The sequence below is a fragment of the Pangasianodon hypophthalmus genome, chromosome 15 (genome assembly GCF_027358585.1).
Source record: "Pangasianodon hypophthalmus isolate fPanHyp1 chromosome 15, fPanHyp1.pri, whole genome shotgun sequence".
NCBI lineage: Eukaryota > Metazoa > Chordata > Actinopteri > Siluriformes > Pangasiidae > Pangasianodon > Pangasianodon hypophthalmus.
Genome location: NC_069724.1, coordinates 9,763,300 through 9,789,699, shown reverse-complemented (window position 1 = coordinate 9,789,699; position 26,400 = coordinate 9,763,300). Strand labels below are relative to the sequence as shown.

General features: G+C 39.2%; 1 protein-coding gene across 4 annotated transcripts in view; it reads left to right on the top strand.

Moving 5' to 3' along the window:
* Nucleotides 1-1,526: 1,526 nt before the first annotated feature.
* capn5b (calpain 5b) overlaps nucleotides 1,527-26,400 on the top strand; it is a 53,384-nt gene continuing 28,510 nt past the window's right edge. The window contains exons 1-3 of one of the 4 annotated variants that reach the window (XR_004579581.2): nucleotides 1,527-1,815; nucleotides 3,697-3,937; nucleotides 13,219-13,397. Coding sequence is in view for 3 of the 4 variants with exons in the window: in XM_053240396.1 (XP_053096371.1) it covers nucleotides 13,233-13,397 (165 nt within the window). In the remaining variant the exon portion in view is untranslated. Of the gene's footprint in view, nucleotides 1,816-1,845; nucleotides 3,938-13,218; nucleotides 13,398-26,400 lie in introns of those variants that run through there. The other 3 variants (XM_026938567.3, XM_053240396.1, XM_053240395.1) reach the window with 3 other exon arrangements.

Genomic DNA, 26,400 nt, shown 5'->3' with positions numbered 1-26,400 from the left:
CTAGAGTTCTTTCACACCAACTGTGACAAACCATGCCTTTCTTTATGGACCTTGCTTTGTGCACAGGAACAATGGCTATGTTTTCATGCACATCAAATTCCGTTTAAGGTCTATATTCGGGTTGCAGCCATATTCCGAATACGATGTTTATATGCGTACAGGCATTGGAATACTCCTGTGTACATGGTTGTTGTAAGTATGCCTGGGTATGCATTCCTAAATACCTAGCCTACAACTAAGCAATTGCTTGTGGACTGAGCATGCTTATATATCTCCTTTCAGTGGATTTTCTGAATAAGGTGTTTACATGCAATGAACAAGACACACACCGATTAAAATAAGCAAATTCCAGAGGCAGGAATCGGAATTTGGGGAAACAGAATATTGTCTTAATCTGAAACGGGCAATCAGTTTGCGGCGCGTACATGAGTCAATATTAATTAGATTATTGCCAAATTCCGATTAATATCAGATTATTGAAGTGTATGTGTATGTAGCCAGTGTCATGCTGGAACAGGTTTGGGCCCAGTACTTCCAGTGATGGGAAACTGTAATGCTACAGCATACAAAGATAGTCAATACAATTGTGTTCTTCCACATTTGTAGCAACAGTTTTGGGGAAGAACCATATGGGTGTGATGGCCAGTTTCTTTTTTTGTTTGTTTGTTTGTTTGTTTTTTAAATATATCTTCATATTTCATTCATTTTGGCAGGTCAGGTTACTGAGCACAGAGTGAGTCTAGAGAAATATTCCCACATTGTGTCACACAGTGCTAATACTCCTCTTTTATTGTGACTCTGCGTAACAAACAGTATTTTTCAGACTGAAGGAAAATGTTCAAATATTCGATCAGTGAAATATCACAGAAAAAAAGCGGCGAAATGTACTCTCGCGAGATTTGGAAGGCGTGAACTAACTGCGACGAGAATAAATAGCACGCGAGAATAAATTAAAAGAAAATGGCGACGTTTGAATTCCTGAAGGCAAGTGGTACCTACATTTCCCAGCGTTTTGTCAGTGGCAGGCTCTCATTTGCCCGCATACAACGATTAATTTGATTTTGTTGGCAGTTTTGGTCTCTAAAAGTTCCTATATTAGAGGAATTAAATTTTTCAGTACGAGTATAAATGAATTAATAACTGTGTAAATGTTTCAAGTGTCCACTAGAGGTCACTAGTGGTTATAAAATATAGGCCTGTGTCCCATGTGAAACTGATTTTAGATAACATTGTATTTGGACCAGTACAAGCGATAAAAAATAATGACCAGTAAGACAATTGTAGAAGTGTATTACTTCTTAGCCTAGACACTCAAAATGGGGTCCCACCTTAGGTGTTTAAAAAACAAAATAAAAAAAAAAATCAGACCATATCAGTACAGATTAATTTTACTATTCCCACAGACAGAACACAATAGGCCCAAGCTGATATTATTTTTAGGATTTTTTTTTTTTTTTTTTTTTTTTTTTTTTTTAGATTATGGTTTGGATTAAATCTGTTTAATTCATTTCACCAGTCAAACCAGGTTCAAACTACAGGAGAATGAAGGCATTCTGCTGCTTAGGATATTACAAGTACAGATTTAATGATGATTGGAAAGCATGCTTCTTTCTTTCTTTCTTTTTTCCTGGAAGCCTTTATTAAGATGAGGAAGATGAGGAAGATGAGAAGGAGGATCACAAATACCCAGCTGCAGATGGAGCTGTTGGAGATCCTGAAGAACATGCTTCTGTATCAGAAGGAGATGACTAACGAGCAGATCAAGTGGCTGGTTGAACATAAATACATAAAGATGGAGGAGATGGATAGTAACAGGTTTGTTTACACACACGTCTCAGCACACAGCAGGATCTTACGGGAAACCAGATTTACTGCTGGCATACAGCCTGAATGATTTCAGAATCCCTGCTTTACTGTAGAACAAAAAGGGAACTTTAGGGCAAACCGAGCTCAAATAAAGAGATTTGATTTGTGGCTACATTGATTGATTAAATTCTGAATTTAGCTGGTCAGGTAGTGCGATCATGTGACCATAATTCATCTTCTCGCATGGTTTGGAACATCCCAGCAATAAAGGGGAAGTCAAAACCTTTATATTTAAGAAAAAAACAATGTCAGGAACCTCATTTATCAAGCTGGATATGATTGAATTTATGGCTCTCAACACTTTACATTTACACAAGAAATGTGGTATTCATGAAAATCCAGATAGTTGGGTAAAGCATTTATTTCTTACAAGAGCTCATGAGTTTTTGTAAATTTCCATATGAGGAGAGTCACATATGTGAACCCTGATTTTGGCTTGAAATCTTATATATTTGGTGATGACTTACTACAAATTTATATACAGATTACGCTGTCCATTTTAAATCACTTATTTATTATAATTACACACACAAGCAATCCAAAAAGAAATCCATAAGTTAAGAAAATTAAGACTAGTTATTCAAGTAGGGTGCAAGTAGTGGCTCCTTACAGAAGGAGGAAGAGTTAGTGTGTGTCTATGTTAGCCGACACTCTGCAGTGGTTGAGCTGCATTACTGGAAGATCGCTAAGCATCATGTGCAATGTGTGCAATATTTTAAGAGTAGCTGTGACCAAAAATGTCAACTTTCAGTGGTAAAGCTAAATTATTCAATAAAATCCACATTAATTTTTTTAAAGATTAGTGCAATGTTAGTGGAGTAACTAGCATAAATAGCTCATTTTCTGTTCTGTATCAGGTAAACTGTCAGTTATTAATGATATATTTTCTTCCTTCATAGTTCTTTCATTCAAGTGCTTTGTCCTGGTTAGGGTCACAGGGAATTTGGAGCCCATGCTGGAACACTGAGAATGAGGCAGGAATACACCCTGAATGGGATGCCAGTCCATCACACAGCACAATACACACATTAACACCTAGGGATTTAGCACAGCCATTCCACATACTAGCATGGTTTCGGGAGGTGGGAGGAAACTAGAGAACCTGAAGGAAACCCACATGGACACAGTGAGGACATGAGAAACTCCCTACAGAGGTAACCCGAGCTCAGGATCAAACTGGAGAGCCTGGAACTGTCAGGCAGCAATGATAAAACTGCTAATAGTAACTGTATTGATTTGGTAATAACAGTCAGCAATGACAATGAATGAAAAAAAGTAGTAAACTAACAATTTATTTAGCTGTTGCTATTAGTTGTTGTTTCATATAGAGAATGTCTGTGACTGCTATTTTATACCCAGCAGTGGTCTGAGGAAACTGTTGAAGGTGACGTTTCCAGTTTAGGATTTTCAGTGCAGGTGTTGTGTATCTTTGTACACTTCTGTGTAATTAGTAAGAATAATAGTGCATTTTTTAAAGAGCTTATTGCTGTTTTGAGAATTGCTGCCCACTGTGGACTTTGGTGTGTGTGTGTGTGTGTGTGCACAGATTTGGGTGTTGGGGTTCACAAAGAGAGAGAGAGGTGTGCATATGTATCAGTATATGTGTGTGAGAGAAGTGTGTGTGTGTGTGTGTGTGTGTGAGAATATGTAAATGTTTGTGTGCATATTTATCAGCATGTGTGTTTAAGAGAAGTGTGCACACACGTATAAGAACCTGCCAGCCTGGGAAAGTGCTTGTGAACGTGTGTGTGTGCGGGAGAGAGAGAGAGAGAACGAGAGATGTGTATGTGTGCGAGCACGCGCGTGTTCATCTCTACCGCACATGCTCAGATGCAGAGGCTTCCCCTGGCCTGCGCGCGCTGATCTGCAGGCGGGAAGAAAGCGAGAGAGCGCGCGCGCACACGCGAGAGAGAGAGAGACAGCGAGAGAGAGAGAGAGAGGTGGTGGAGGAGGAGGAGGCTCGGGTCGCCGCTGCATCCCCGGAGGAGCGGAGCGAATAGGAGAAAAGAGAAGAGAGGAGAAGAGAAAAGAAGAGAAGACGCCGCGAGCGAGGGAGCGGAGCGGTGCTCAGGTACGGCATTAGTGCGCGCGCTATGCACGGAGTGTACACTGCTTTCAGACTGTGTAAAACCCCACGGTGAGGTCCGGCGTTTGATTTGATCTGATCTGATTTGTGTCGAGGTGTAAATCTGTTCACCTGACGGAATAACGGCGATCTAACGGCACTAACGAGCTCCCGCGTGCGCTTTCTGCTGTTGTGCGCGTGCTGAACGAGCGATTTCACTGCGAATACGACTTACAGCATCTGCGCGTAAAACGACCCGGCATGCCTTGCTGGCTGAATTAAGGCAAACAGAGTCTTTGCGATGCTCAGCTCAACGAAGATGTTACTGGTTTTATTATGAATATATATTTTAAATTATTTTAGCGTCACGAGAACCTATTCCTACATGGAGGAAAAATATGTATATGTTTTGCCTTATATCCATAATATATGTGCAATATAGCCTATGTTTTTGCTCGGCACTGAAATTCCAAATGTATTTGCAATGTCAAGACATAAAAATTTAAAATAAATTTTATGTGTACGTTTTTAATATTTGCACCCATCAACCCATCATTATATAAATGTTTTTGTGTGTGTGTGTGTATATATATATATATATATATATATATATATATATATATATATATATATATATATATTAGATGTAATTATATTTTTCCCATATGTGGTAAACTAAATGCACTATCTAAAATGACTTTATCTAAAATAATATGAGACGCACTGTGCAATAATTTCTACTAAAACATTAAAGATCCTTACATCTATTATCTTTGAGATTTTTGAAGCCTATGATGTGATGCACATCCTGTAAGTTGAGTAGTAATAACAGCCAATGCACAAGCTGGTTTCTGGTTTCCTCTCAGATTCAGAGGAGCTGGGCAGGAACAGGAGCCACAGTGGATGGCCTGACGCCACCACACCCCACCGTTATCCCACCCCATCATGCAGTAGTGTCTGCAGTGCCAGATCTGGGATACCCTCGGAAAAAAGAGAGAGAGTAAGGAGGGGAGAGAAGTAGAGGGGGGTACTACCGAGCCCTTTGGGCCGCTCTTTGCTTCCTCCAGCCAACCAGTCCATCTGTCTCTATTTCTCTTTGTCGCTCTTGCTCTTCATGCTCTCTGCAGCTCTCCTCCCTCAATTAAAGCCCCTGTCTCATGGGATGCTTATCCTCCAGGACTTATTTTCAGGAGAACTTGGGTCTGAGCGGTAATTTGCCACCTACAATACCATTTCCTTGCTTCCTTTATAAAGCCAGGGCATTAAACCACATCCATTTACCAGTCTGCTTGTAAAGTTTTATGAGGATGCTGACCACGATGAAGTGTCAGTTGAAATGCTGGATAAATGCTTCCCTGCACGTTAGCCGACATATTATGGTCACTTTAAAACGCATTTACATCACTTTTTCCTCTGCATGTGTCAAACTGTGGATTTGTCAGTCTGGTACTGAGTATTGCTATCACCAATGTTGGCTTGAAACACTGATTCGGTGTGGTATCTTATTTTTTTATATATTCTGTATAAAAAACATGAAAAACATACATGTATACATTCTGTGGACCAAATATGGGATGAATATGGTTCAATTTAAGCTGTATATACACCAATCAGCTATAACTTTAAAACCACCTGCTTAATATTGTGCAGGTCTCCGTTGTGCCGCCAAAACAGCTCTGACTCATTGAGGCATGGACTCCACAAGACCTCTGAAGGTGTGCTGTGGTATCTGACACCAAGACATTAGCAGCAGATCCTTTAAGTCCTGTAAGTTGTAAAGTGGGGCCTCCATGTCAATGGGACTTGTTTGTCCAGCACATCCCACAGTTGCACGATGGGATTGAGGTCTGGGGAATGTGGAGGCCAAATCAACACCATGAACTATTTGTCATGTTCCTCAAACCATTCCTGAACAGTTTTTGCAGTATGGCAGGGCGCATTATCCTGCTGAAAGAGGCCACTGCCATTATGGAATACCGTTGCCGTGAAGGGGTGTACTTGGTCTGTAACAGTGTTTAGGTAGGTGGTGCATGTCAAAGTAACATCCACATGAATGCCAAGACCCAAGGTTTCCCAGTAGAACATTGCCCAGAGCAACACACTGCCTCCACCTGCTTGCCTTCTTACCATAGTGCATCCTGGTGCTATCTCTTCCTCAGGTAAGCAACACACACACACCCGGCTGTCTACATGATGTAACATAAAACATGATTCATCATACCAGGCCACCTTCTTCCATCATTCCATGGTCCAGTTCTGATGCTCATGTGCCCATTGTAGTCACTTCCGGCGGTGGATAGGGGTCAGCATGGACACTTTGACCAGTCTGTGGCTACGCAGCCCCATACGCAGCAAGCTGTGCTCCACTGTGTGTTCTGGCACCTTTCTATCATAGCCAGCATTAACCTTTTCAGCAATTTGTGCTAATGTAGCTCTTCTGTGGGATCGGACCAGAAGGGCTAGCCTTGTCTCTCCACGCGCATCAGTGAGCCTTGGGCACCCATGACTTTGTCGCCGGTTCACCAGTTACCCTTCCTTGGCCACTTTTTGTTGGTAGGTACTAACCACTGCATACTGGGAACACCCCACAAGACCTGCCGTTTTGGAGATGCCCAGTCTGACCCAGACGTCCAGCCATTACAATTTGGCCCTTGTCGAAGTCACTCAGATCCTTACGCTTGCCCATTTTTTTCTGCTTCCAGCACATCAACTTCAAGAACTCACTGTTCACTTTCTGCCTATTTTATTCCACTCCTTGACAGGTGCCATTGTAACGAGATAATCAAAGTTATTAACTTCACCTGTCAGTGATTTTACTGTCATGGCTGATTGGTGTAAATGGCAAGTGTATTGTGGGTTAAAAGTGAGTTGTGGTTCTAGAAGGGGTCGAGAGTGGGGCAGTATCTCCATAACAACAAAACTGGACCCGACTGCGGCCCCCAGCTGTGGAATATGAAAAAGCGTTATCACTTTTTGCAATTGCAGAACATATTGTGTATCCTTTCTCAGAAATAATGAACCAAACTGTATTTTTCCTTGTGGTTAGTTTGGCACTATCAAGGGTGCACTTTTTTTTTTTACCTGAAAAGTTGCACGTGGGGCTCCTGAGTGGTGCAAGAGAGAATCGTTTGCCATAACGTCAGGAGATTGTGAGGCCAAATCCCAATGATGTCACAGCTATCCATGGCCTGGAGCCAAAAGTCAGCAAAATTGGTTATGCTGTCTGGGTGGGTGGGCTGGTATGCTCACTTTCCTTTGTCAATCAGCGTGACACCAGCCAATCATGGGTGTCTGTGACCTCACGTGTGCGGAAGAGGGTGGATAGCACGCTCCTTTGCGTGTGTTATGCTGCCCTGTGATGCAGCATGAGCAGCAGTTGACCGGGTTTTTCTCAGAGGAAGCATGTGTTAACCTTCACCCTCCCTGGTTGGTGGTTGTTGTATGATAGAGGAAACCATAAATTATGTTTAAAGGTTACATACAAAAGAGTGTGTCCCTGGTGGTAAACCCCAGCAACAAGGAAACTTATAGTTCGGGACCTTTATTTCTGAGAGTACTGGACACCATTAGCTATAGTCATTTATTGTGAAAATAAAGGTTATTATTTTAGCAAATTAAATCCCACCTTGAGCTGTATTTCTCTCACAGTCAGGTATTAAACACTCTAGAATTATGATGTACACTATCTATACACTTTAACACTTCCTTGCTTCAAGAGTACATTTAGTCAGGTGTGACACTGTGTGAAAGTGCTCTGCTTTGGGGCTGGGCAGCGAGTAACATGATTGGTGGAACTTGTCAGGTTTCACAGTGGGTCAGAGAGAACATTGGTCTATAACTGGCATCTGAGGAAGATTCAAGTGGTAACTACTGAAAAAAGAGAATTATCAAGTGTCTCAAGGACCAGTTATGAAAAGATAATGAAATAAATAATAATTTTAAAAAAACAATTGAATAAACATGAACAATTAATGCTATTTGTATTGTTTTCAATAGACACACTAATCAATGTTGATTACAAAGATAAATGTAGATGAATACAAAGGGATGTGAAAGACATGTGAAGCTCCATTGCACTGGAGCTTTGTTTGTAAAGCAGGACAGAGCATAGACAATGTATTGTTTCACCAGATTGATAAATACATCCCAATTTTTAAAATATCTTTTTTTTTTGTTTAGAAATTTTATAGTGGATTAAATAAAGAACAACTAACATTATTTTTCATTTAGCAAAGATTTTACACACAACAGAACTGACTTGTCAGAAAATATCACCCATAAAGATAATGCCTTTCTCACAGAACAGATGACGTGTACAGACAATCAGGCCAAGAAAAGTTGCTAGCTAGTTAAAGAGTAGCCTGTTCTCCTCCACATTACTTCTACCCTGCTTTGTAATCAAAATTGTGTGTTAAATAGTCCCACAAAACAGCATCTGATCCCAGCCTGCCTTTCCCAAGATGTAAGTTGTCACATTTCAGGTCTTCATGGCATTTGGAATCTGGGCCAAAAATGGCCCAGGTGCATCCGACCATATTTAATAATTGTGTGGTGTTACATTTTCAAGCTGCAAGTACCTAAAACCTAGAACATTGTCTATTCATGAATGAGGCACAGTCTAATCTGGGTTACTTTCTGGCAGTCAGAAATTTGAAGAGTTGCTTGTTCACTATGAGGATGCCAGGATCAGATCAGTATCAGATATCAGTGTCATATCAGGAAAAATGGGATTAGTGCATCGCTGTGCCAAAGTATACAGCTATCTTCAGTAACATATCCAGTTGTGAAGCAACATGCTACTTATGAACCTGCAGCTTGCCCTTCTCACTATCAGTATTAATGTATGTGAGTGAAATCTTTGGCTTCAGTGCTTCTTACATGTAGCCTGAGGGATGGAGGATGAGAGAGACTTAGGGAGAGAAAGAAAAAAAGAAAGGTAGAGTGCAAGTGTGGCATAATCTTGCTGTCACAAGGCAGTGATGAGATAAACCCCGGCACCATATGCCACTCTGGCTCTCGAGGCACGACTGCAGTGTTTTCATTTCTCCAATCAAGAGAGCATGAAAATCAGCATTGACCCAGTGCATCTCTCACTGCTTAGTACTCACAGAGAATTAGCTGTAATGAATTGTTTCTACTGCTACCACAGCACTTTTGAATTCTGGATTCTGATTGGTCAGAAGGTCAGTCGATTAATTTTGTATAACAGCAGCCCTGCAAGGCGAATCACAGCTTTATATTAATCCACTCATTCTAATACGTTATAATTTCTGTAGTAGCAGCTTACAAAGGGACTTGTGTGGTGGACGCTCCATATAAACAGATTAAAAGCTTTTTTTTTGTACTTTTACCTTGCTTTGCAGACGTTCCACAACATTAAATGTAATGATAAACAGATAAAATATACAAAATGTTGTTCCTTAATAAATAAAAATGACAAATTGCAGTGTTATAAGAAGAATAAAATACATCACCTTGTCGATGATTATTTTCCTATAACACCGTGCACCTAAATGTTATCATTTTATATTTTACTTATCATTATGTTAATACTTTGACATTCATGTCTTAACCCAGTTTTCTTCCAGTTTAGTTGATTCCCACCAATCCCGTCTGCTCTCATCTACCCGCGATATGTTCTAACAAACTTAGCTGTTTCTTTTTTCCAAAATGTACACAAAACTGAGATTCTGATCAGGATAAAGCAGTTACTGAAGATGAATGAATGTTGTAAATGACTTTAGTCCCAATGCACACTTCTAATCTGAGACACATCTGCTTTGAATTTGAACTGGGAGCAGAATTATCATAAATATGCATAAATCTCTGTCCATTTGTCTTGAACCGTTCTGTTTTCGTCAAAACTCTTCTTTCTGACCTCTTTAGGTCTCTGTACCTGACAAGCTACCTTCAGCTATGGCCATTTTTTTTTTTCAAATTTATTTATTTATTGTTAAAGGCTGCATGAAGTGGCTCTGCTACAGTATTTTTTGACTGCTTGGTTCGATCTGGTGAAACACGATTCTGGGTTTGCGTCTGGTCCATGGTCCACCAGTTGATGACCCCTGATCTATACCCAAGTAAATTGTCTATGAAGTGATAGGGATGATTTGCGGCCTCAGAACACCATCAAAGATTGTGCCATTAGTCTGGAGGCAGTGGATGCAGAGCTGAAGTCATAATTAATCAGAGCGGAGGTCTGGGAGTAGAGATGATGAATAATTCACTGCAGCTCCAGCACTCTCACACAAAAGCAGTGAAAGAGCTGTGATTGACAAACTGCCCATGCATTTCAGACACCTCAACTGAAACACGGAGAGGGCAGCATGGGGGAATTGGCTCCCCAAAATAACCAGAATTCATTAGACCTTTCATGGTATAAAATGGCACTCTGAACATGTTCTTGCCACCAGACAGAGTTATTCAGTATATACAATTGCAAGAAAGGTCTTGCAGGGAATTGGCAGGCCAGATGAATAGCGGTGGCTGAGGAAGTCATGTTCCTGCCTGACCTGCATTTGAAGAGCAGAAGCAGAGCGTGAAGATCAGCAGGGACGTTGCCTCAGCACGCACGCATGGCAGTGCCCGGGTTGTTCAGGTGCTGTCCCCATCACATGGCCTGCGTCTGCTTCTGCTCGACAACAGAGCGTGCTCGTAAAACTAACAAGATTAGAACGTCATCTTGCTCTATCCCATAAATGTATCATCACCCTGGCAACTGGAATCTGTTGCTATACAACATATGGCTCTGAAAAAACATCTTCTCTGAAGGTAATGATCAAATCAGTGCATGCAGTAGGCAAAAATTGACAGAATACTTGGAAATTAGTTTGGCAGCCATTTGTTTGGAGTGATTTTCCTGTCAAAAATTCCCGTCAGTTGAATTGAATCTGAATACAGTGATTAAATGGTCATTTTGTAAACTGCAAATGCATTTTATGTCTATATAATATTCATGTTGGATTAATTAATCCCAGTTTATATGTGTGAAAAATGATTAAGCACATGTTATGCTGACAAAGTACACAATTACAGCTCACAGGGTTTGATGAACATTTCACGCTTGTGACAATTTGAAAGGCGGAGCCAGATGTATGGCTCAAAGAACGGAGGAGGTGGAGCCAGATGCTGCATAGAGCTGATAGGTTGGGGTGAGGTGGCCGCAGAGAGCTGAAGGGCGTGGCCAGATGGATAGCTCCAGATGGGTGAGGGGGCAGGGCTAGGTGGCTGCATAGAGCTGACGGGGTGAGGGTAGGTGGCTACAGAGCAGCGGTGGTAATTTCGATTCATCCCAGTGACTCGAATCTTTTGATTCCTTTCACCAAAAAGATTTGCTCGGATTCGTTCACTGATTTGTTCAGTGACCCTTTCCATAAGTTACATCACTGAATGCCAAGTGTTCAAGAGACAAGTTTCAATAATTTATAAAAATTGGCATGTCCAATCCAAAAAGAGAAGGTCTGTTGAATTTATTTTCAAGATAGACATTTCAGTCAGTGCAGGTTAGTTTTGAGAGAGTGGTCACGAATGAGGATACAAATGTAATTTGAAAAAATAAACATTTTTACATGCGTGTATGAAGTAATGGTGGTGTCAGGGTTCCCGAAAAACAGAGGAGTTGGAGCCAGGTGACTGCAGATGGTGCAGGGCTGGGTGGATGGCTCTAGAGACCTGTGGGATGGGGCCAGGCAGAGTTTCCAGAGTGCTGAAGGCTGAAGAGCTGAGGGGTGAGGCCAGGGATAAAAAAAACCTGTATGAGTTGCTGCTACAAACTCTGTCAAAACTCTGCACATAATTTGGTAAATTTGTAAAAATGAGGTGTAAAGGACATGTTGAATATGTGAATAATGTCACATGAGAAGTGTCAAGTAAAACACTGTGGATTTTTAATTGATAAAATTACAATTTCGACATTGCGTTCAGCTACTAATTATTTCTGACAAGATATAACTCCATAACAGTCTGTTTGAGTGTGTAAAAAAAAAATCCTCCTTTTTGCTTGCGTGTGCTTTTTTGCAAACTGAATGTTGCTGATTTAGTGCAGTGTTCCTCGTCAGTGGCCTAGTTTGCATTAATCGCAATGATATTTGTTAGTTTTTCTAGTCACACTTAGGAAGCAGGTACAGGCATGTTTGGACTTGTCGCCAGGATAATGACAGGTGTGTGGATAGCAGGCAAGGAGAGTGTAACAGTGCTATGATTGAAATCGAACACAAGTGATTTGTCAGGTTGCGACACCTCTGGGAACACGGTACGAAGAGGTAATAACTCACCCTCAGCTCGGTTACAGAGGCTAAATTCATCATAGCCAGTTTTCAATCTCCACCAGAATATATTTGGTAAATATGAAAATACAAACCCTGCATTGCTTTCATATACGTATGAAAAAGTGGAAAAAGGTGGAATTAGATGTGTGCAATCATTTATGATGAGGCTTTCTCTAAGGAGATTTTTTTTGTTATTATTTACCTGAGATCAATGAAAGGAGTCTCCAGTGGCCATCACAGGACACTCTTCAGGAAAACGGAAACTGTGTTTTTTGTCTTATTAACAAGAGGCTGGTGAGGGAACAAGTGTTTATAGATGTTATAATGTAAAAAATAACCGAGACTAACTTGTTTCATGGACATTTGACAGCATTAAATGTAACTATAAACAGATAAAAATTATGATGTGTTGTTTTTTAATTAAAAAAATTAGGAAAGTAGTTGACTTTAGAGTGATAATAGTATCCCTACTTCATTTCAGACCACAGCACACAACCCTGTCGTTGACTATTTTCCTAAGACTGCACACCCACAAGTGTATTATTGCATACATATCAAAGCATGTCCACCTTAAACAGCCAAGATGTATACCAAAACTAACTCCAACATTTTCATAAACACAGATTGCTATGGAATTGTAACCCCCACCCCCCCCCCCCCCCAAGGTTCTCAATGCGCAGGTTCTCGTAGCTATAATTTATTTATGACAATATATGTAATAATACACTGTATTAATGTTGGTGAGAGAACTGTTTAGAGAAACGGCTTTAACAATGATGATAATATTACAATGTATGTTTAAATGATAGTCATGAGGTTGGACTAGGCAGAGGCATGCTTGAGCAACACCTAAAAAAAAAAAAAAAAAAAACACCAGACAGTGCATAATGTGTATTCTCTGGAGTGCTACCTTTAGTTCCAGCATCTTTCTCTAGTGAACTCCTGTCATGATTTTTCATTTGTACTGTCATGACGAATCATGTCTCTCTTTCTCTCCATTTCATCTTGCCTCCACTGTAGCTGCAGCTTGAAGGATGTTCTCCTCGGTGAAGGCCTTTGAGGGGCAGCAGTATTCGGCGCTGAAGAAACAGTGCCTGCAAAGCGGGACCCTGTTCGAGGATCCATTCTTCCCTGCTGTGGATGACTCGCTGTTCTATCAGGGGAACCGTATTGGCCGTGTGCACTGGAAAAGACCTGGGGTGAGTTGTATGCATGAGTTTCTAACATCTACTGTACGTGCAGCATTTCCATGAGAGACAAGAATCTCCAGCTCACTGAACAACTTGACTTCGAGTCGCTGATTTTAAAGCATGCTGCGTTGCTTAAACTCTCATTTAGCGTACACAGTTGGTGAGCTGTGTTCAATTTATTCTCGTCCCTTGGTGTTTTCCCCAAGGACAGAGGGCTGTGGAAGAGTGTTTGAGAAATGGGGGTCTGTTACACGAAGCATTTGATTCATGTCCACTTTTTAGATCATCCTCTAAAGTCCATTACTCATCTAATCAAAATGTTTGACCTTTTGTTATGGGTGTCAGAGGAGGGGGGGCTTGTGAAAGGCTCCTATCAAGCATCAGAGGATTTTATGCACAACTGGGAGTAAATGTTTATGCTGGATATTAATGTATTTTCTGAATTATTCTGAATTATTTCTTTAGTGTTTTTGTGGCTACTTCAGCAGGATGTTACTGCTCATATTTGTAACTAATGATGGTTGTCACACTAGAAGGTTGTCTTGCTATTTGTTTTTTTAAATCTGGTATAATACCAATGATACCTAGTGTGATGTACTTTCAGAGAGAATATAACTTAATTAAAATCTTTGCTACCTGGTTCAGGTAAATCAGTTTTGACTATGATTTCAAAATCCTCTCAGAAATCCTGTTTATTCATGTTGTTAGCTAGTGTTAGCAGTCAGTATTACAACCATGTATTAACATGACTAAAAATCCTCTCAGAAATCCTGTTACGTTAGCTTGTTTGTCAGTTAGTTAGGATTAACAGGAAATAGTACAAACAATTATCTTGACTAAAAAAAAATCCTCTCAGAAATTCAGTTTACTCATGTTAGCTAGCTAGCAGGTTAGCAGTACTTAAAAACATTTATTAACATGACTACAAAACCCTCTCAGAAATTCTGTCAAGTTGTTAGTCAACTGTGAAAAAAACCCAGATTTTATTCTGTTTAAGAGTGTTTTTGTTTTGTTTTGAAGTATTAAAGAGAACCAGTGAGAACTAAATTGTTTAATGATACAGCTGTAATTTTTTTGTATGAATGAAATAATGTGCTTACTTTACAAAGGTTAGCCATGCTTGTTGTGTCATCAATCCTCTTGAGGTATTATGACCTGCAAGCAAAGCGACAAGTCTAAATAATACACTAGTGGCCTATAAATGCACATGTACACACATTAATGACCCTGCAGATAAAAGAGAAGAGACTGTAAATGCAGATCGTTCTCCTCAGCCTACAGTGCCCAGGGGCAGGCAAAATGTCAAAACCGTCCAAGTCAATCATCCCTCAATCTCACTCCGTCTGCAGCTCTTCTGTCCTGGAACACTGCCCGCTCTGGAATCTCTCTCTCAACACGCACACATATACTCACGGGGACCCATCGGAGTGTTCTTCCGCAGCCCCATCATTATTTATCACTGCTAAAATGGAGCCCGTCGGCATGGCTGCTTTTCTCGGCTATGAACAGTTCTGTACGATCATGAATATAACTTTAAAATCCTCTCAGAAATCCTGTCAGGTTTTTAGTTTTAGCTAGCTAGCATTAGCAAGATTACAATATGACAAATATTTATTAAACAGACTAAAATATCCTCTCAGAAATCATATCAAGTAGTCAGCTAGCAAGGATTAGCAGGAAATATAACAAACATTTATTAAAAAGACTAGAAAATCCTCTCAGAAATCATGTTGCCTCATGTTAGCTAGTGTTAGCAACAAATATTACAAACATTTATTAAAATTTCAGAAAAAAATTCTCTCAGAAATCCTGTCAAGATTTCAGTTTTAGCTAGCTAGCATTAGCAAGATTACAATATTACAAACATTTATTAAACAAACTAAAATATCCTCTCAGAAATTATGTCGTTAGCTTGTAGTCAGCTAGCAAGGATTAGCAGGAAATATAACAAACATTTATTAGAAAGAGTAGAAAATCCTCTCAGAAATCATGTTGCCTCATGCTAGCTAGTGTTAGCAACAAATATTACAACCATTTATTAAAATTACAGAAAAAAATTAGAAAATCCTCTCAGAAATCCTGTTGTTTCATGTTAGCTAGCTAGCATTCTCAGTAAAAATTACAGACATTTGTTAAAATGACTAAACAAATCTTCTCAGAAATCATGTATTCAAGTAGGGTGTAACACAGTGCCATCATCTGGATCTCTATCTGTTTAGTGCTCAACATATCCACATTGTTTTCATATTTGGATTTAAACTAGAAGTGGCCCTGGGAAAACTAGAACATTCTGAAAAAACAGAGCTGCTGGAAGACATTATTATTCACAAATTATAAAAACAAATAGCAATTATCAGCTCCTGGACCAGATAATAAATGAATGAATAACTTGTCTAATGTGACTGAGAAAGCGAGCTAACTATGTTTCAAAGCAGTGATGTCTTTCCAAAATCGAGGCTACAGTTGACAACAATAGCCATCTAAAAATATTTTACCAGATTTACTTAATTTTTTTTTGGTTTGTAGAAAGATCATAAAAGTTCACAGGACATGCAGTCAGACTTTATTAGAAAGCTTTAAGTCCATTAAGCTGCAAGTCCTTTAAGCAGCATTTCATTATAATGATTTAAGCAGCATTTCATTTTAATCATGATGGAGAGCAATCATTTATGAACAAAGAGAAATATTCACAGTGAAAATTAATTAAATAATTATTTTTCAACAACCCCACAGAGATACCACTCTAAAGTCATATAGCACATGACCTGTGTGAGCTATATGGACCAGAACCTCATTAAATTAACACATATTTCGGAAATATGTATAAATATAGTTTTAGTCTAGAGCTCAGTAAGGCAGCGTTTAAGCTGAGTTAAAACCAAACAGTATATCTCTCGTTCATATAATGGTAATCAAATTGCTATTTATTGTCTGACCAGGGTTGCCAGGTTCTGCAAATAATGTCTGCGTATTGCAGATATATACTGCACAGCAGTCATTCATACCACTATTAACTTGTTTCCCCTGAAAAGAAAAAAGAAAAACCTGTCAAGCCGGCAACTCTCCCGCTGAGCTTCTGTGAGCCATTCTTTAAGCTCTACTTTAAAGTAAAAACCTCTTGTGACTTTTGTGTTTCATCCTGGGGGATCTCAATGCACACACTGAGTCTATGTCCACATTAATCCGGATAGATCTGAAAACTGCATTTTTGTTTTAGAATCCTCTCTGTCTACAGTGGCATTTTCAAACATTTTCCAAAAATTACTCATCCACACTGAAACGTCTGAAAACGCTTACATCCCTATACTGTGTATGCGTAAAAGCGTAAGAAGCTTTGGCCTGCGTCATTTCCGTCAGGCATGTTTTAATTTCCGTCTCTTTGAATTGATGCCGAGGTTGTACAAAGTGACATTAATCTTTAAAACTCTATCAAACTGGATAGCAGGCACAACAACTGCAGTACAACATTGTCCACCATCTTGTTTGTCTTGAGTTGAATGGGTCACATGACTGCGTCACGTGACTAAAAATACGTTGTTACTTTCGAATATCTCTGTTGTCTCAGTCCACACTACAATACAAAAACGGCATTTTCAAATTTATCCACTTGGGAGAGCGTTTTGGTAAAGCTCTGTTCTTGCTGGACAAAAAGGCCGTCTCAGTGTGGACAGAAGGCAAAAACATAGAGAAAAAGATTTTCAAATTTATCCAGATTAATGTGGACATAGCCCTAGTCTGAAGTTTTCTGGCAAGGTTTCTAAAAACAAACAAACAAGCAAACAAAAAATACTTCACATTGGATCTGTGTTCGTATTCGTTTAGGACACGTTATTTGTTCAATCCGAATGATGTATAAGTATTCAGTTACACCTCTTATGTCAAGTTACCTTTTTAGTCAGCTAGATAGGATTAGCAGTAAATATTACAAATATTTATTAAAATGACTGGAACTCACACACGTATACACACATACACACAGAGGACCCAGAGGTGTGTTCTGCTCCAGAGCACCCAGACTGGTACTTCTGCAGACGTGATATTATTTATCACTGCTAAAATGGACCCCGACAGCATGGCTGCTTTTCTCAGCTCTGCAGTACAATTCTGCTACATCCAAACTCTCCTCAGCACAAGGAGCAATCAGTAACAATCAGCAATCAAAAGAAGTGGTACATGCTATAATGCAATAAGAAATAATTGTTTTATGTGTATAAGTCAGTAGGCTCCAGAGACAGCTGGTATAAATGGGCTTGGGCTAAGCCTTCCCTCTATTTATAAGAAAAAATACATAAAAATTGGACATCCACATTGTCTTGTTTGCTGTTAACAAATTGTTGAGGTTTCTAGAAGCGAGAAAAGCACAACCAACAGTTGAAAGTAAAAATACACAGAATGGTATGAAGAAATGAGGCTGGACCTGATTTCTTTCTAGCCCAGACTGTAGATTCATATAGCCTATCAGTGACAGTCGTGTCAGGTGAATACGCAGAGTGAAAGATTTTAGTTTGCTCTGGGATTGATTTAAGTCGGCTTCTCCGATGCCTGAAGAAGATGCATATTAAATACAATAACAGCTGTAATAAACATGAAAAGGTGACCTACTTTCTCCATCTCAAATGGTTCTGCTTCTCTGTCTTTCAATGAGAGTGTTCCTAGGTGTAATAGTTTTTTTTTTTCACATTTGATACTGTAACCCTACCATGACTGGCAAGGCCTACCTGCAGAAGTTGTCTTTTTGAGTTCAAATATGAAATGTGGGCATGCATTGAGGGTCATAGATTAGACATTTTGGGGCTTTTTTTGCAGACATTGACCCTTTACAAAATTGTTATGGACCTTTTAGGACATTTATTTTATTAAGATATGCAAACTATTCAAGGATTAAGCACTTTAGACTAATATGTATAATCAAACCACTTCAGTTGTGCTAACACGTTCTTGTTTGTGAAGCACTGAAATAAAAATTCTTGGGTTACACTGAACTGAAAGTGGAAATTTTCTGTTAAATGAATTGCCAGGAGCATAAGCTGATACAAATCAATAATGTCGACCTGTGAGAAATGCGTGCTAGTTAGCTAGCACTTAATTAGCAAACAACCTTTTTTTGAGATGGACAAGAAGAATATGGAGGTTTTCAAATTCCAACTCATGAATATTCATCGATTGTGTCTAATGTAAGTCATTTAGATTATTTTCTTGGTACTTCAGTGATACTTTAGACATATTCATGCATTTCGCTGTCAGATGTCTTGAGGAACAATTTACGTCTTTGAGTGCAAAACAACTTTTAAACCCTCAAAAGTGCCTACTCAGAAACATCTAAAGCCAGGTGATGCCTAGATAGATGCCTACTCAGAAACATCTAAAGCCAGGTGATGCCTAGATAGATGCCTACTCAGAAACATCTAAAGCGCATGGCTTTGAGCTCATATATGATTTTAAAGACACACAAGTCATAGTGAGTGAGCAATAATGGCCTGCATGATTACTCGTGTTAATGATGATGAGCTGTTCATTTTTATGCCCATTTGAGTTAATTTTCTTCTTTTTTTTTCTCTCTGAGGTAGTAAATTGAAGTGGGGTCCATGTTTGGCTCTTGAATTATGAAGTGTCCACAAATCATGCTTAACACTTTTAGTCTCTCTTTGTCAGTCCCTCTCTTTCTCTCTCCCTCTTTCTCTCTCTCTCTCTCTCTCTCTCTCTCTCTATTTTTCTCTCTCTCTCTCTTTCTGTCTCTCTCTCAGTTGATGGGAGCCGTACATGACAAGCTTTAAAAAAAACAAAAAAAAACAATGACGGTCTAGTCCACACCAGCACGGTTACATCTGAAAACACATCTTTTTTTTATCTGTTTTGTCTTTCCATCCACGCATCCAGTGCGTATGCTCAGCATGTCATTTTCTGTTGTTTTCATGTTTCACTGTGGATGAGAAGCATTAGGAACTATACTGAAAGTGTATCTATATAAAATGGGGTATATCTGTGTTAATGTGAACTAGGCTTTCTTTGTTCTTTCCTTTTTTTTTTAATCCTGTACTCTACAACTCCCATCATCATCCTCCTTTCTGCAAGAAAACAAAGAGTGCAATCCACAAGTAAGGAATAAAACACTTGGGGCATGCTGTTTATTGGAAAATAATCAACAACGGTGTGGTGTGATAGTCTGGTGAGTTAGTGTTACCACCCCAAAGTTTATTCTCCAGTAACGACACATCCCAAAGTGTTTTATTCTTTCTTTAACAAAATAAATTGTGCATGTAAGTGTACAATGTTCAGCGTCTAGTGTTAACTAAAACAGATGAGCTGCAGCAGTGTGTGATGGTTTCCATAAAACCTTGAGTTTTATTGGGGGGCCACAACACAAGGATCATGTCTTATTAATACTGTGTGTGGCTGCACTTAATTTTCTCATTCCCTCAACAATGATCTCGTTGCCATGCCTCACTAAGTCGTGCCTACTTATAATTCAAAATTTTCACAGAAACAATAGAAGAAACTACAGTCAGGTCCATAAATATTTGGACAGTTACACAATTGCCACACCACCACAATGAATTTGAAATGAAGCAATCAAGATGTGATTGTGTGTGAGTTTTTAATTCAAGGGGTTTAACGGAAGTATTGCATTAACTAACATAATTAGGAATTATGTTAGTTTGTCCAATTACTTTTGAGCGTGTGAAAATGAACAGACTGTAAAAAAAAATGGCTGTAATTCCTAAACAGTTAATGCAGGATTTTTGTTAAACCACTTGAATTAAAGCTGAAAGTCTTCACTTCAATCACATCATGATTGCTTCATTTCAAATCCATTGTAGAGGTGTACAGAGGCAAAAATACGAAAATCGTGTCACTGCCCAAATATTTATGGACCCAACTAAAAAATCTCATTATAACTACTTTTTACTAGAGAATCTATAAAATGTAGAAAATGAAGCTTGCTGCTCGAGAAACAGTGTTGCGAATAGTAATGGCAAAATAAAATACAAAACAATATCCCTAACTTAACAAATGTCTTAATTTTTTTCTCATTTTTATGAAGGGTACCAAATTCCATATTCATGTTGCCTGTTGCCTGTTGCTTACAGTTATGGTGGGAAAAATCTAGATAGGCAAAAATTATTGCTACAGTTCTTCCTAAATCTCATCACAGCAGGACTGGCAATTATGACATAATCACTTTTTCTCTCCTGCAGCAAAGAAAACAGTGAGACAAACGTCTGGAGTAATCAAGGTTTTACAGCTAGGCACAACCAAGAGCAATTTTAGCTGTTAGAAATGTAACAGTAAGAGAAGCTAAGCAGCCTGTGTTACTAAGCAAAATTGCTAGTTGCTATGCATGGATTATATCAAAGCACAACAATCCCACCAGACTACATGTAGATTCAGATGAACATCCTGCATTTTATCCCTTGAATCAGACAGACAGAAGGACTAAGGCTGCCGTCAGCATTCTGCCGTCGTGTCGTCTTACGCAGTGCTCAGGAGAATACTGTCTACACACATGAAAATGTGCCCCCTCCACTCATTTCGAGCAATAGATGAGAGAGGCACGACATGAGGGTCATTTCTTCTGCAGCCCTGCCAGCTAGAACCACTGAATTCAGGGTTAAAATGGGACTTCGATTGGTTTGGCTTTGTGTCTCAGCTCTCAGAAAATGGCCTAGCAACAGCTCCAGGAGCACAGCAGTTCGTCAGCGAATAGAATTCAGCAAGAAGTTCTGGATCGGTGTGTGTGTGAGTCTGGCTCATGATGAGGAGGTGGCATTATTGAACAGAATCTACAAGATTAAACTGAACGTCTTAGAACTGTGATTAATAATGTGTGTATTTATGGTGTTTAGGGTTTGCATAGACTGGTGGACTAATCCATTCCCTAGTCACGGCTGTGGGCAAGTAAGCAGACTAAATGTACTTTGTTAGTCTGAAAATACAGTATTTTTGTCTAGATGAAGCCAATTCTGCACTCAACTACATTATGTAAGACTACACTGGGAAATGCCTTTTTTTAGTTTCTTTATTGGACTGTGAACACTTTTATATCACTTTGTATGAAATGTAGAGCTGTGCGCAAGGCAGTTTTTTTTTTTTTTAATCCCACTCCCTCCCACTGCCGAAGGAATTCCTCCTGGTTGTTTCTGTTGTCTTTTAAAGCTAAATAAAATGCAATAAATAAAATCCTTGTACTGTAGCATAGTGGATTTTGTCATGACAAGCGCTGTGAGAAAGAGCACATTCAGTGACATGGGTTGCATGTCACTATCCAATCTTACTCAGCCAGCTTAGTAAGAGGCTGATCCAGACCCGTTCTCAGATGCTACTGAGGTCGAAGATCACGTGGTTCAACTCCTAGGTCATCATCAGCCTAGAAAAAGCACCCTGCTGTAGACAGCATCCCCCATCCAGGGAAACCTGGTCAATGAGCTGTAAGGAGGGCTCTATTGATGGACACGAGCTTCCATGCTGCGCAGTCTCGGTTTGAGAATCACTGATTTCAGCTGAGCTGCCAGGGCATCCAAGATAGTCCATTTTAAGGATTGGAACACTGATAAACAGATTTATTTTTGCACATTTATTTATTTGTTTGTTTGTTTGTTTACCAGTAAACAGTGTAGTTGGAAATGAAATTTTTAGCCCGTCTATGGCTGTTAACTGAAGTGCGGGCTGATGCATTATTTGTGCTTAATCAGTATTTAACTGCACTAATAAAATAGCTGAAACATAGTGATGTCCCATGGAAAAGACATCTAGTTGACTACTTTTTCAAAATACTGATCGACTAGTTATAAAATTAATAGTCACGCAATACCTAGTTCATGGAGACGGCTGTTCCAGTGTCCTACTACATGACTTTATGAATTTAAATAGCCAGAATACAAAGATACCGACTTTATTTTCTGAGAAGAAATTAAACATTTAACAGGAAACCCTATATGGCCAAAAGTATGTGGACAGCTAACCATCATAATTGTATGTGCTTACTGAACATCCCATTCCAGAGTGTGTAACCCTTTTGCTACTATAACAGTCTCCACTCTTCTGGGAAGGCTTTACGCTGGATTTTGGAATGTTGCTGTGGAGATTCTTGCTCATTCAGCCACAAGAGCATTAGTGAAGACAGGTATTGATGTTGGGCGAGGAGGCCTGGCATGCAGCCAGTGCTCCAATTCATCCTAAAGGTATTAAATGGGTTTGAGGTCAGAGCTCTGTGCAGATCACTGCAGTTCATCCACACCAAGCTTGGCAAACCATGTTCTTATGGACCTTGCTTTGTGCACAGGGGAATTGTCAGGGGCAAGTGCTGTGTGATTGCCTTTAGTGCAAGCAGCCTTCCATGAACTTAAACTTACCCCTGAAAGATATCGCTAACTAGCTAACTTGAAACAAACTCAACAAAACAGAGAAGAGCCCATGTACACTGTGTACAGATGACATTTTTGGCATGATTAAATGGTTATAAAAAATGAATTCACTAAATGAATCAGTGATTATTTCCCTACTGATTTTAGTAGGATGATAGATCAGTCGAGTGAAGAGACAACGACATCATGTTTAGGAAAACGACATATACCCACAAAAATACAGTCAGGTTCATAAGTATTTGGACAGTGACACAATTTTCGTAATTTTTGAAGTGTAGACTTTCAGCTTTAATTCAAAGGGTTTAACAAAAATATTGAATTAACCATTTAGGAATTACAGCCATTTTTTTACAGAGTCCCTCCATTTTCATAGGCTCAAAAGTAATTGAACAAACTAACATAATCATAAATATTAGGAATATTTTTAATATGACTGCCTAAGGTCTGGAATCCATGGACATCACCAAATGCTGAATTTCCTCCCTTGAGATGCTTTGCCAGGCCTAAGTGAAAAGCGTGCTCAATTGGGTTGAGGTGATCATACATTTAAGAACATTTAATTTCTTTGCCTTAAGAAGCCCTCGAGTTGCTTTCACAGTATGTTTTGGGTCATTATCCATCTGTACTGTGAAGTGCCATCCTATCAGTTTTGCAGCATTTGACTGAATCTGAGCAGAAAGTATAGCTCTAAACTCTTCAGAATTCATCCTGCTACTTCTATCAGTAGTAACATCATCAATAAACACCAGTGACCCAGTTCCATTGGCAGCCATACATGACCACGCCATAGCACTTCCTCCACCATGTTTGACAGATGAATTAGTATGCTTTGGAACATGAGCCCTTCCTTTCCTTCTCCATACTCTTCTCTTTCCATCATTCTGTTACAAGTTAATCTTGCATGAGAACTGGTCAGGCTTTTTTTGGAGGTGTTTTTTTTTTTTTTTTTAGAGAAGTCTAATCTGGCCTTTCTGTACTTGAGTGTTACCAGTGGTTTGCAGCTGTATTTACATTCATGAAGGTGTCTTTTGATTGTAGACTTTGACAAAGATACGCCTACCTCCAGAATGTTCTTGACTTGGTTAAATGTTGTGAAGGGGTTTTCTTTAACAAGGAAAGAATTCTGCAATCATCCACTTAAGTTGTCTTCCATGGTCTTCCAGGCCTTTTGGTGTTTCTGAGCTCACCAGTGCATTCCTTCTTTTTAAGAACGTACCAAATTGTTGATTTGGCCACTCCTGAAGTTTCTGCTACCTCTTTGATAGGTCTCTTTTGTTTTTTTCAGTCTAGTGATGGCCTCCTTCATTTGCACTGACACCTCTTTGGACCGCATATTGAGAGTTCCCATGAACAGCTACCATATGCAAATTCAATGCATGGAACCAACTCCAGACCATTTATCTACTTAATTTGTCATGAAATAACGAGGAAACAGGCCACACCTGGCCATGAAACTGCTTATCAGTCAATTGTCCAATTACTTTTGAGCCTGAGAAAATGGAGGGACTCTGAAAAAAATGTAATTCCTAAACAATTAATGCAATATTTTTGTTAAACTCCTTGAATTAAAGCTGAAAGTATACACTTCAATCACATCTCGATTGCTTTCTTTTCATATGAAATGTGGTGGTGTACAGAGGCAAAATTTTGAAAATTGCCTCTGTACACCACCACAAATACTTATAGACCTGACTGTATATATACATGTACATATAAATATATATATGTTCATATCCTGGCTTTTATGATGAATCAGAGAGCATCACTGCATTACTGCATCTCTTATTCTCTCTCACGCTTGTTCATTTTCCTACTCTCCTCAAATAGTGTCTGCAACACAAGTGTGCTATTGATCATTAATTCAGTGTAAAAGGCGTAAAGTGCTCAGATGGGTTTTTATTACATTTTGGCTAAGTCCATCAGACATGAAGAGTACAAATGATTGTCAGAAAGGAAAAAAAATGCTCAAGTTCAGTTCATTTATTAAGCCCGATCAATGAAATCGACCGTTTCTGAAGCACCCAACGTTGTGACATCTACTGTGTTAAACATCCTTGTACCATGAACTCCACATCAGACTTATTATCAAAAACTAAAATTAAGAAAAGAAATTAGGGAAAGAAAAAATCACTCATGTTTTTAAAAAGTAGTTTTTTTTCAATATTAGAAGGAAAAAAAACAAAAACAAAACAAAAACATCAGTGGAACTGACACACAAGACCTTTTTCAGACTTAGGAACCTTTCCTCACCTTTTTTTTTTTTAAGACTACTGCCCTTGACATTCTAAGTAACTTTTTTACCATGTGGCTTTTTTTTTAAAAATAATTTAATTTAATTTACTTTTTTAAACTTAATTTTACTTTACTTTTCTTTTTTATTTTACTTTACATTATTTTATTTTATTTTATTCCCTTTTTTCCCTTTCTCCCTATGCCCTTAGGTGGTCGTGGGAGTATTGATGGTTGGGTTGAGGGTGGGCAAGGGTGAGATTTGTGAGTGGGTTGAGGATGGGCAGGGGTGTGTCTTTATTCAGTTCTGCAATTTGTCACTTTCTCTGTCCTTTGAAAAAAAAATGAATAAATAGAATTTTCAAGAAAAAAACAAACATCACCAGCAGCTATGTTTTTTAAAAAACAGCCACTTCTTTTTGGAGTCCAAGCCAAATATGTGCTGGCAGTTGAGGAAAAAATGCCTAGTGTAAAAGCAGCCTTAAGGTAGATAGTTTAATAAAAAGATGTCAGTTTTTTTAATCAGCGTCATAAATCATCATAAATATTTTTTGTTGCATTTTGGGTGTGTTTTAAGGGTTACAGTATTTTCACTCGAGTACAACTGCGTTAAATGAGAAAAGCAACATCACTGTGAGAAGATGACACAGGACGGAAAATCAGTCATGCAGAGTGAATATAAATATAGATGTGAATGTGTGAGTGTGAGTGTGTAAAATAGGAAGACCCCACACGGAACGACTCAGCTGGTGAGCGGCAGAAAATAAAGGTGTGGGTTTTCCCATGACATCATCACACTTCGTCTTCACACACTACAGGAGTGTGGTGAAAAATGAAGTCTGTCTATTGGCCGATATGAGACACACATCGTGGGGCTGCTACGTACAGCGCACCTGCTGAGATCTGGGAAGCGGTTCAAATAGAGGTGTGTGTGTATGTGTGTGTGTGTGTGTGTGTGTGTGTGTGTGTGTGTGTGTGTGTTTTTCCTGAGTGTGCATGCAAGATTGAATATTGTTATGTAATATAATAAGACTCGCCGATGCATTCTGTTGCAAAGGTCCAGTGTTCAGAGTTGATCATAAAAGCTTAATTTTCCTCCTGCGCTCATTTGTAGAGTCTCGTGGGGGTGAGTAGAGAGGGTAAATGAGCTGTAGCCTCACACACACACACACACACACACACACATCCCTACTGTGCACTTTGCCTGCTGCTTCTCTCAGCTCCATCTCTCTTAATGTCTCTGTCCCAGCCCTCCTGGCCTGAGTGTGTCCCTGTGCTGATGACACGGGCAGTGAAGAGCTTCGCTGTTCACTTTGCAAGAGTCTTGTGATTTATTCACACTCACTGGGTCATCCACAGTCATAGTGCTTACAGGATTAATTAAAGGACTAGTTCATATGAAAATGAAATATGCACAGTTT